Below are 12,225 nucleotides of genomic sequence, written 5' to 3' on the forward strand. Positions count from 1 at the left end.
TGGAGAACTCTAGCTGGCTCTGGGCAACACCATCACCATGGAGCGTAAACCCGAGCGTGGTTGAATGGTATAGACAGCAGCAAGGGCATTGGAAACTCCTTTACAGACATTAGGGGCAGCGTGTGTCGAACACGATGCACATTTCATCTGATCCGTGCGGACCGCACAAACCCCATAAAAAAGACCATGGTCCAGTGTAAGGGAGCTTCAACGTGTACATACCAACGTACACCCGGGCACAGTGGTACGCCTGTGTGCACACAAGCACAGTCACAAAATACATTAACATTTCCCTCGCCACATTTCGAGACAATATTTACAAGCGAGCAAAAAATTGCACTGTCAAAATTCATTCTCCGAAAGTTAAAACGATGGTGATGTGCAAAACGTCAGAAAATGATGCTACCAAACCACGTGCGCACAGCTTAGAGCTTGGATAGGGCCTCATGTACAGGACGCTGGGAGCTGGACGTACAAAGTGCCTGGGGCTAGGTTCAAAGAAGGTGTCACGTTAAACCAACGACCACCGATTACCACAGCTTCCTGCTCGAATACTGATCGCAAAATGTAACAGCATTAGGTGCAAACAATGGATTTATCATGTTTACAGGAAGATCACCCTGATTACAAGTCTCACGACTTGGAAAACAAGCACTTCTTTGTCCTCAGGTACATGTTGTTGGGCGACAAGTCGTACATTTTTTAAATTAAAATGTTCTTGAGCGTTAAAGGTAGCATCAACGTTATTACCACGCTGTCGAATTCTCAAATGGTTAAATAAAATAAGCCTGAAATTTCAGAGCAATGAAAATAGTTTGGAAGTGAAGGTCAAACGCAACAGTTGTAAAACAAGGGATTGAATGTGATGTCACATGGAAACAGAGTCTGCAGGGCAGCGATTATGATGGTGGGAAGTTACGGCAGGAAAAAGTCCTCATGTTCATGGGATACGGAGCTGCAGAAGGACCAAGTCTGTACAGGAGCTGCCCTGCGGATTGCAGGCCCCTGGCGGGATTCAAGTCTTCAAAGCTGCGCTTGGCAGTGAGAAGTTACAGCATATCACAGTCCCCAAAGCAGCTTCACCGTGTTCAGGGTGCATCAGCATGACACTTGGTAAAAGCTTTACCTAGGGATACAAGTTTACTCATTCTTCTCAGACGTCTCACGAGGTGTGCTCACGGATACATCCTCAGAGAAGACTGGGGGATGAGAGGTGGCAGCTGACTGAACTCCGCCGAGACGACTAGCGAGGTGTGGCGGTGCTACAGCGGCAGAAGAATCACGGGATGACAGATCATAATCTGTCATCCCGTGATTGATAATTATAATTATCAATCGTTACAGCAGGTTTAAATCCTTCGAAGACTAACTGGGTGCGGTGTTACACAGCAGGCTTAACTCCACCGAAAAGACTAGCGGGCTGCCAAGTCACAGCAGCACGAAGTCCTCGGAGGAGCTGCGCTGGGCGGCTCGACGGCACACCGGGTGGAGCCGCACGTGCCTCTCAGGCCTCGGCTCCTCATCCTCCACGTCACGGCTCCGCCCCGACATGAAACTGAAGATGGGGTAGCTCTCCTGTGGCAGGCCTCCTCCTCCAACGCCCGCCGACGGCCGGAGGACCTGCGCCAACGCACGGCGAAACACGGCAAGGCAAAAGTCTCGAAAAACAAAGGCAAGCTTGAAAGACCTGCGCCGAGTAGTATAATAATAGATTTGCGATTTTTTTTCTTAAATTACAGAAATCATTGTCAGAATATGTGCTTTCTGCCCAATCATCGGCCATCAGCAATACTCTATCCACTGCTGGATGACGGCCTCTCCCTCGGTCACGCTGCAGAACAATCCACCCGTCGCAGGCCAACCGCAGGTCTCGGTCATCCGCGTCTTTCCTGGGCCGACAAGTCCCTCCGCTCTCGCGAGTATAGCGGCAGCGCGAAGACGTCCTTTACTCAAAGCGAGCCGGGCGCACATTCACCTTGACGACTCGATCGCGGAACGCGAGGAAGTCGTCCCTCGTGCGGCAGTAAAAGCCCAGCGTGCAGCTCGGGTCCATCTTGGTGAACGCCGTCTTCCGTGGTGAGCAACAGTGGAACGACTGCACGGGGGAGGGCAGGAGACATTGAGCACACACGGCACGCCCCCGTGAGTGGGTGAGTGGTGAGTGTGTCATTGGTGTGTGGTCAGAGTATGAGTGGTGTGTGTGGTGAGTGTGTATGTGATGTGTGTGATGAGTGTGTAAGTGGGGTGTGTGATGAGTGTAAGTGGTGAGTGTGTAAGTGGTGAGTTTGAGTGGTGTGCGTGATGAGTGTGTGAGTGGTGTGTGTGATGAGTGTTTAAGTTGTGTGTGTGTGATGAGTGTGTGACTGGTGTGTGTGATGAGTGGATGAGTACACCTAAATCATCCACAATGCACCCCATCTCACCAGATATTGGTGTTTCCAAGCAGTGTTGAGCCTGCGAGTGATTTGATATGAGACTGCCTGAGAATAGCAGGTGCTGGAGGACTGGGCTGTGAGATGGCCAGGAGATGGAAATAAATCGATGGACTTTTTAAAAATCCATGTGTGCATGAATGTGTCGTAGGCTTCCTCCAGAGACTCAGGTTTCCTCCCACATAGCAAACACCCGGAAAGTCAAAGTGATTTATCTCTGATACAAGCAACGAGCAGATGATCATCTCTTGTTTACAGTCCTGAGCCAGTGCTACAAAAGTCTCTCCATAGGTAAAGCATTGTTGATTTTCACACAAATCGGTACTAATTTTACTGACCCCAGGGTAATGATGGCCTGAATCAACCTTCCCTTTGCGAGCCACTCGCTCTGCCACTGAGCCACCTGCTCGGTTAAATATAACTGGGGATAAAAAGCAAAAAAACAAAAATCCAAATCTGTGTTTAATAGTTCTTAGACAACCTCCCGATGCGATTTAAGTTTGTGGCTGTGTTCAGTTCACCAAGAATCCCTTCCAAAAAGACTACTCGTGATTATGCAAAGCTCAGATAGCATTGCTCCAGGCCTGGATCAATCGCAATTTCAGCTCAGCCAATTAATTACATATGATCCCTTTACAATCGTCATCGCAGGTTACTCCCGGGTCCACGCGGCTCACCTCAACCAGGAAGTCGGGCTGGGCAGCATCCACCGCGGTCTGGCAGTAGTGTGGGTCCAGGTAGATGACGTGGTCATCTGTGGGAGTGTGCATCAGCAAATTATCACCCTTGCAGCAGCAGCAAGGCCAAGAGGTCACCTTGGCCAATGATGCTGATGCTCCTACACCTTGCCATCACTTTGTTCTCCTAAATCTCTCAACTGTTGCAGAGTTTCACAGTTGTCCTTCGGTGACTGCTCTCACCGTATCATATTTTATTTTACGAATGCATTGACTGTTTTTTGTTATCTGGCTTTTGGTCTTTCGCTTGTTGCACAGTTAACGCCCTTCCAAGGATCGCAGACTCGGCATCATCATCAACATCTATTAAAGATTCCGTGACGCCATTCGCAAGAGGAGGCACTGATGTGAAAGTGTCATCCAAATTTGCCATATTTGAAAAATTACCCACAAACGGGCTCATTTGTTATCCACACAGCAATCATCACACCCCAATGTGAACACTTGCCAGGACCCTGCTGATGAGTCTCGAGACTCAGTGAGGCTTTCCTGGGTGAATGAGCGAATGAGCGTAACAATAATCATGGGTTTTAGGTCTTACGCAGTTGGCACTCCCTCCAAGGACCACGCACTGACAGTCTCATCATTAACAGAGAGGGCTTGAAAGGGCTTGAGAGCTCATTAAAGGAGCCGTACGAGCTCTAGAGAGGCACGAGTGATCGTCGTCTGTACAGCGGCAGGAGTGTGGAGCCAGCCCCGCTGACCTTGGTATCCAATGAAGTAGAGCGAGTGCTTTGGTTTTCCTCCGATGATGCCGATGCAGTTGTCCATTTCCAGGATGCCCTGCACACGACACGCACCACGCGTGTTTGCGCGTCACCACCAGAGGGGGCCTTCCTCGCTCACGGCGGGGACCGGAGAACGTCCGACGGGTTGTCTCGCCAGCTGGCACCACGCCCACGCGAGCAGAAACTGGCTCAACAGCAGCGGGTCCCCGCTCTACAACAATTATGATTTTATGCGGGACTCAACATTAATCCGCTAAAATCGACTGGTCTGTAGATTCGTTATGATTATGTGCAATTACATTTCACACCGTGTGTACAAACTGTGGACTCTCAGGATGACGGCATACCAATGCTGCTTCGAACCATTTCACAATGTGGAGTTTTACTGTAAATGACGGGCGTCACAGCCATATAAATGTCTTTACAACTTCTCTCTTTGCCATGGCCAGAACAGACATATCCGTACACGTACGCACCAAACGCCCACGCGTCGCGCATTGGCCGAGCGTGGGACACACACCGCCGTTGACTCCATGCCAGCCCGTGCACTGCCTTCTACTCTACTCGGCTCGCTCACATTCCCTGACTAGACCTGCACACACCTGGACACGACATTGCAATCCACACACTCCCTTCTACTCCCGCAGGCTTGTTTGCCCTTCTGTACACTCCCTTGCTGTACACTCACTTTCAATTCTCCTGGACACTCCCATAAATCTCAGTTCCACTTCCATACACTCCACGATTACAATCTAATACACTCTGTCACACTTCCACACTCTCCCATACATTTCCTATTACACTCAAATACCTTCACGCTCCATTACATCCCCACTCTGTTACACTCACATACACAAGTTAAATTGCCACACACTCTGCTAGACTTGCACACACTCAAGTTACTCATGTACACTCCCGTACACTCTTGATAACACTTTATTACACTCCCACGCACACCCATACACTCCCTGTTACACCGTTACACTCCCACTCTGTTGCATCCCCATACACCCATGTACTACTCCCCAGACACTGCATCACACGCCCTGTCACACGCCCATAGGCTCGCACGTTTGCGTGGTGCAGGTGGAAAAGCCCCGGGCCACTCGGGGAGAGCCGCACCTTGACGCAGCTGACGTAGACCGGGTTGAGCGTCTCCCCTCCCAGCCGCACCGGCACGAGCACGAACAGCGCCTTCCACTCCGCGCTGGGCACCGGCGACATCACCGCCGCCGATTCCTCTCCACCCCCTCCTCCGCAGCAACCGGCCTTGACGTCTAGAGGGCCCCGCGATCCCAGGGCTTCACTGCTGCTGTCTGAGCTCCCTGCGGCTGTCGGTTGGCACAGCTCCTGCACGTCGCCGGTGTACACTGACCACAGGAAACCCACGCCGCTTGTTTGTTGTTGTCGGATACGTGATTACTTGCGCTGCTGGGTACTCATCCCCCTGCGTAAGGTAGCAAGGTGTTACAGCCCTGCAGCCAAAACTAGCTGAGGTAATACAATCCAAAAAATCATTCCTGAGCACCCAGAAGCAGACTTTATCGCATCGTAATCCTGTGGAGTACGTTGCCGACCCGCCCTCTTGGGCCCTGAGCATCACATGACTGTTCTTTCACCCGCGCACGCGTCCATTTTTGTCTATCGCGCTAACTCAAGCTGTGCAGAAAATTGTGTTACGCGTATTATTACACATTGAACTTAAATAATAATTAAAACGCCTGGCGTGCAGGTTATCCACAGCGCTGATCTCACGTGAACGCGAGCGGCCATCACCTGTGCAGTCCTGGGCCACGTACACCACCGTGTCCTGCAGGAGCTTCTGCTCGGCTTCTTCGATCGCCTTCCTACAGCGCCACGAGGTACGGCAGAGACCACGGGGCACAATACCAATGCTGTCGATCGCCGGGGGACTGCGCCATTTCCATGGCCTGGCTGAGGGCATCCCACAGAGAGGAGTGTCACCCCAGCGCAGATCTAAAGCTCAAGACACGTGACCCGCGATACCGCACTGTGAGGGACGATGGATCACGGACGAGGCTGGTGACCGAATTGCAGTTAAAGACGGGAATGCGCCCGAGAGGACGACGACAGCAGAGAGGGAGCGATGAGATCGACTCCAGCGCAGGAGCAAGATGGATTGTGGCACCTCTGTTAACTAATAACAAAATTAACGAACGAGCGTGAGATTCGGGGCCTTGCGCAGCGCCCACATCCGATTCGAGCGACACTCACTTGAGGATGTGGGCGACGATGGCGGGGCCGTACCAGTCGCCCGCACGCTTGCCCGAGCTCTTGCCGAACTCCACCAGCTTGTGGATGCCAAATGGCGAGTCAGGCGTGTCCGTGAACCAGCCCAGGATCTGCCGGTATGTGTCCGTCTGCTCCGTAGAGGCCTGCAACAGGATGTGCAAACCGGCCGTGGTGACACCTTACATTGGGCGGCCAGGGCATAACCTACCCCATCAGATGTATGTGTGTTCAACTTCTTTCGCACCATATGTAACCAACCGTGCTAATCGGAGCTAACACTCACCTGGACTTACAAGACTTTCCATAAACACATTTATGATTTCCTACATCCTATACACACTAATACTGTGTGTGTCGTTTATAACTGTCCCAACCCCACCCTGCATGATAGACATGCACCGCTCAAGCCCCGGTAAGTACCATCCAGCTGGTGCCTGCTAGCCGCAAGGCGATGCTGTCGTCCAGAAATCCACGCCCCACCATCACGTAGTCGGGCTCGCCGGGGCTGGAGGACAGCCGCCCGGGCGCCTCGCTATCTTGGTGCAGTAGCTGTACAGCCTCCTCGCTCTGCCAGTCTGTGCCGCCGACAATCACAACAGCTTTTGTCACCACCTCCAGAGCCATGCCTGCATGGCTAAGTCTTTTTTATTCACGTAATATTGCAGAGTTGGAAGTAACAATCGACCATTGTGCCCAGGTCGCCCTTGTTGAAGAGGCAACATACCACGTGTCTCATTGGGCGTATTTCGCCTGCTGGTTCAATAAAGCAGAGTGACTGTAGTTGTTGATGTTGTGTAGTTGTTGGTAGTGGAAGCGTTGGTAGCGTTAGTCATATTAGCGACGATCACCGTCATCGCCGGTGACGGCGCCGTGTGCGCGCGCGTGCCGAGCCCTCCCTGGGGCCCACGCTTCACCTCGTCCCAGCAGGTGGTGCAGCAGGCCCTGCGCCAGCAGCATCTGTCCACTGCGCAGCATGCACCCCCAGCCCGTGTCCGTGGTCCAGCCCGAGCTCCCCAGCTGTGGGAACTCGCGCCGGTACGTCATCCAGATCCGCGACGCGAAGTCTCGCCGGAACGCACGGAATGCCGGTCCCAGCCCTGCCGGAGCACTACCGCCGCCTCCTCCGCCCGGCACGGCGTCTGGACAGGAGGAGGAGCCGGTCGATATCTTCCGAGGAACGTCCACCACTGAGCAGGGAGACGCAGAGTGCTATCGTTAATATAATGTTACACCTCACTATGTGCGTGCGTTTTCGTGCATGGAGACTGCTTCGAGTAGCTTTTCAAGCACTGCACTGCAAACCTGGTGGCCTGGCCACGAAATACAATTAAATAACCCCCACGCACCTCGTACAGCACGAGGAGGCCGTTAACCAGCAGTGGATTGACAAAAAGCTGTACATGTATATAGGTACACTTCATAGGCAGGCTACTTCCCTGGCATTAGTTAACCCATTTGTGTGGGCACACAATGCTTGCGTAATCACACGAACACACACAGTCACCTTCAGAGGAGCAATCGTACTGCTTTCCGAGCAGGTAGATGGGGGAGTGGCGACTGAAGCTGGTTTTGGTCTTTACGACCCACCCTGCATGCAGAGACACAAACACCCGCACAGTGCGACCATCGCTCCAGGGGCCTCATACCACGTCAAACCACTGAGCCAGCACTGCTGTACGCCTGGTTTCAAATGCAGGCTTCAGCCACCCGTGAATAACAAAACAATATTTTTAATTTACATACCTTCTAAATGCAATCTTAGCTGGATATGTTTTGTAAAAATGATAAAAGTTAAAAAAGATTTGCTTTCACGGGGGGTTGATGGGGTCAGGGCAAGGAAACATGGGGGACAGGAGACCGAGTGACAAGGTGACACAGCCCAGGACAAAGCCATCGAGTGCTTTCGTAACCTGCCCTGGGTCCCCTCAATTCATCCCACGCTGACCACGAAATATGGTCAAACAACCCCCACGGCCCACACGGCATGGGGAGGCTCTCGTCCGCCAACGCTGGGGGTGGCGCATTGCTCACCGTGCTTGACGTTGTTCCACGCGGCCATCAGCTTCGACTTGAGCTTGTCCACCTCGTCCACCTCCACGTCCTCTCCGCGCGGCGTGAGGCCGTTCCAGTCGGCCGCCGGCACCACCGCCGCTGCCACCGCCATCCTCCCTTCGGCCTTGTCCCCGCGGGCCACCACGCGAGAGGAGCGACCCGGCAGACGCCTGACGCAGACAGAGCCACGTCGACGAGCCACAACCTCCAGAGCCTACTCTCTTCCATCACGTGCTGTGAGATGGAAAGCTATACACTTCTCGTATTAAAATGAAAATGTCTTTGAAACAACCCCAGTGTACTCTTTAAGTAGAATTTCGCAAGATTCTCATTTAAACTTGAACACACATATAGGAATCCTCGAAACACATGAAACATATGCAGGTTAGAGGCATCGTATCGACTGTTAAAAAAGGTAGATAGGCTTAGGCAGGGCACGTTGCTAGAAGGGATGATTGCCGGCAGCCGAGAGCAACAACAGAATGGCGGTGAAAGGAGATAACGTGCCTGGCAGGACATCCACCACAGAGACAGAGCAATGAAATGAGCTCATGTTCAGGTTCTAGAACAGGCGTGGGGAACCTTTTATCTGCCAAAGGCCATTTGGATATTTATAACAATTTATGTTGCTATGAAAAAAGCGCCGAGATTTATTGAATTTCGAGTCGTGCGGTTGTCTTGGCAGGGCCAGATCAAATTATTTTGCGGCCTTATACGGCCCACGGGCCGGACGTTCCCCACCCCTGTTAATCTAAACAGATTGTTACATCGTTAGACCGTGAGAGACGCAGATGGCTTTGGACGGCTTTCATCCAACAGTAGTTTGATCGTGGCTGATAATGATGACACTGCTAAGAATGACGTGAAAATTATGACAAGTAGACACTGGGACTGTGGAGATAATGATGATGACGATGATAATGTGGGTGGCAAACACCCTCCTCACCTGCTGGCAGGCGTGTGGCGTGACGACCCTCCGTAGCGCTGGTTTGCGGTGGCGGCGCTCGTGGCGCCGGCGGCGTCATGCTCCGGCTGACGGCCGGGCGCCGCGAGGATGGGGAACTGTGACGGTAGCAGCTTCGCGGTGCGGGCCCGGCCTCACGGTGCCGGCCTCACAAGGGCAAAGCTGCTCACGCAAAACACGAGCACAACCCCAACACACACACACATTCTCCCATCAAGCCTCCTTCATGGACACGGGCGCCTGGACGGTTACTCGCGATTACCAGGCCACCGTCATCACCGGGCAAGACTCACGCTGCTGCCGATGTTGTTTGGCACAAACGAATTGTCCCAATCAAATTGTTCCATGACGAAACCATTGCTCGGTTAATTCAGATGTTTCGCCCATTACCACGCTGCGATTTTAATCTTTAATATTTTATTACAATGCAAAAATTATCATTATCTGCTGCATGTGGCCTCTTGTGCAGCACTGCTGCTGCCACCACACGTCCCCGTTGGCATCGTTCTTCTATTGAAATAAAGCGATTGACTATTACCCTCTTGTGCAAGCTCATTGGCCTGCTTCATGGAAAGTTAATTCTCGACTCTGCCGGGACATGTGGGGGTAGCGCGAGGTGCCACCCACTGTAGCCCTCATTGCGCAAAGCATTCGTTTGGTTTCGCGTGGCTGCATCAGATGCCACCGTCTGTGAACCACTGCTCCTCAGAGGTCAACTTCCATGTCGTGAGTGAGCCGATTCACCAGACTGAAAGCTCGTGACGGGCATACGCTGCCTCGTGGGAGGCGATGGCACTCATGGCAGGCACACGACGCGCACAGCGCAGCCCTTTGACAATCCACTGCTGGATGAAGGCCTCCCAACGCGCTCGCCATCGCTCATTGGTCCGATGTCACTGTCACCCATTTGACTCCTGCACGTGACATTGATTTCATAGCTCCGTCTCTGCAGTGGTCATCCTCGTGATGAATAAAGTGTGCTGCTTATACTGCACTGTACGAGTAAAACAGGGTGCATGGGAAGGAGAAATATAAAGAGGCGTACGATTTGTCTTTCTCGTAATGGTAAAGCCAACAAGTGTCACCATCAGACACTTTCAGAGTTGCAAATCGAAACTCGGGGAAAAAATTACTAATTAGAGCGAGTGGGGTAAGACCATGCGAACACACACAAGTACACAAACACACAATTACACAGGGACACAAACACTAGAACATGCATGTATAGAATAACACAGCCACAAGGACAGACAGGTACACAATCACACAGACACAAGACGAATACAAGAACTAAGTTACTGGTAGGTACACGATGGCACACAAACACACAGGTACACAAGCACACACACAACACGAACACGTAGGTACACCACACTTAAACACAACTGTGTAAATGCACAGATACACAGGAAGACACAGCTACACAGTACACACAAACTTAGACACACAAACTTAAACACACAATTGGCTTCTCAGCTGCCCCACCCCCCAAACCTCGCCTAGCTGCCCTCAGCGGGAGGCCTAGTGCAGGCTTCCCGCAAATGCCCAAGGCGAGGCCCGGCAGGCCGGTAGGAAGGGGGCACGGCGAGTGATCGTCACCACATCGGCACTCACCTCCAGAGGTCAGCTCACGACGCCGTCTCACCCGAGGTCACCCGAGGTCAGGTCACGCGGGGTCAGCCCAGGGAGGGGGCCAGGGTAGGCGACCGAAACTCCGTGGCGTCCATGCCTCCGCCCGGCCTCGCAGCGTAGGACTCTGCACAGCAGGTATACAATAATAGTATGAGTACTATTACCTGTTCAAGCGATACGTTAGAGAAGAACCCCTTTGGCTGTCGTCACAATGAGCAGCAGAGTTCGCGATTCGTTCAAATGCGCCGAGACGGGAGCGCCGCGCGCGCGTGGATCTCCCAGCCGGCGAGTGAAGAGTGGTCGGCGAGCGCGCCCAGCGGCAGCGTGTTTCCCGGTACCGCACGCTGCAACGAGCTGCATTTACTGCGCTGATGGCTTACACTGTGAAATATGTAGGATTTTTTGTTCATTATCTTCATTTATTGAACCCCTTGGGCAGGAGGCGTCATGGCTAGACCGGGTGATGAGCGATGGTCGAGACTGGTCACGGAATTGCAGTCAAAGGAGGGGAAACTGATCTCAGAGGACGGACGCTGGGGAGATGGGGCAGTCGCACTGGACTGTGGCGGACAGCAACAGCGTGGGGAGGCCCTCATCCAGCAGTGGATAGACAAAGGGCTGAAGACGCACACGTAACGATACAATGTAGGAAGCGTGTTAATGCGACCGCATCTCAAGACGATTCATGGGGGGGGGGTGGGGCGAGGGGATTTATGTTTATATTTTTTGTGGTGGAACACAACTTGATAATCTTGGTTCTTTCGGTAAAGTCACGTAGAAGGAAGTAATAAAATAATAAAAATAAAACATAATAAAATAATTATCACGTCGTGAGAATTATTTTATTATGTTTTATTATCCCTTCTACGTGACTTTACCGAAAGAACCAAGAAGATGAATCCCTGCAGTCACGAAAGCTTTAATCGAAATACAACTTGATAAGTAGGGGTATGACATCAAGTTCTCGAGTGATGTTTCTCCATATCCACAGTGAACTGTTCACGTCTTATATCACTCGAGTGCTATGATGACGCTCCTAACCACATGTTTTAGTTTCACACGTGCTCGAGAGGCCAGGGCACGCAGCACAGCTGTGTAGCTACAAGATGAGAGCCATGGGTTTGTTTTAATTGTCGTCCTGTAATTTAAGGAAGTTCTCATGCATAGCGAGGTCATATTGAGCAACGCCTCATGCTCCATTTGGTTAATTACAAGCTCCCTCCCGGCCCAAACTTCCCTTCGTCATCATACACACACAGAGACCGCACACACATCAACACACACACACCACACACACATCAACACCCCACACACACATCACACACCACACACACATCACACACCACTCACACATCACACACCACACACACACACATCACACACCACTTACACATCACACACCACTCACACATCACACCCACACCACA

At 52.0% G+C, this 12,225-nt stretch overlaps 1 protein-coding gene across 1 annotated transcript; it reads right to left on the reverse strand.

The window, feature by feature from the left end:
- Positions 1–551: 551 nt before the first annotated feature.
- LOC144945000 (cysteine protease ATG4C-like) lies at positions 552–11,086 on the reverse strand. Its single transcript, XM_078873144.1, has 13 exons — positions 10,781–11,086; positions 9,149–9,328; positions 8,182–8,372; positions 7,655–7,738; positions 7,065–7,337; positions 6,571–6,725; positions 6,133–6,293; positions 5,674–5,744; positions 5,020–5,267; positions 3,874–3,952; positions 3,110–3,186; positions 1,976–2,095; positions 552–1,620 (listed from the first exon to the last, which is right to left on the reverse strand). The coding sequence occupies exons 3-13, from the start codon at positions 8,312–8,314 to the stop codon at positions 1,429–1,431; spliced, it is 1,593 nt and encodes a 530-aa protein (XP_078729270.1). The 5' UTR covers positions 8,315–8,372; positions 9,149–9,328; positions 10,781–11,086; the 3' UTR covers positions 552–1,428.
- Positions 11,087–12,225: the final 1,139 nt, after the last annotated feature.

The sequence above is a fragment of the Lampetra fluviatilis genome, chromosome 36 (genome assembly GCF_964198595.1).
Source record: "Lampetra fluviatilis chromosome 36, kcLamFluv1.1, whole genome shotgun sequence".
NCBI lineage: Eukaryota > Metazoa > Chordata > Hyperoartia > Petromyzontiformes > Petromyzontidae > Lampetra > Lampetra fluviatilis.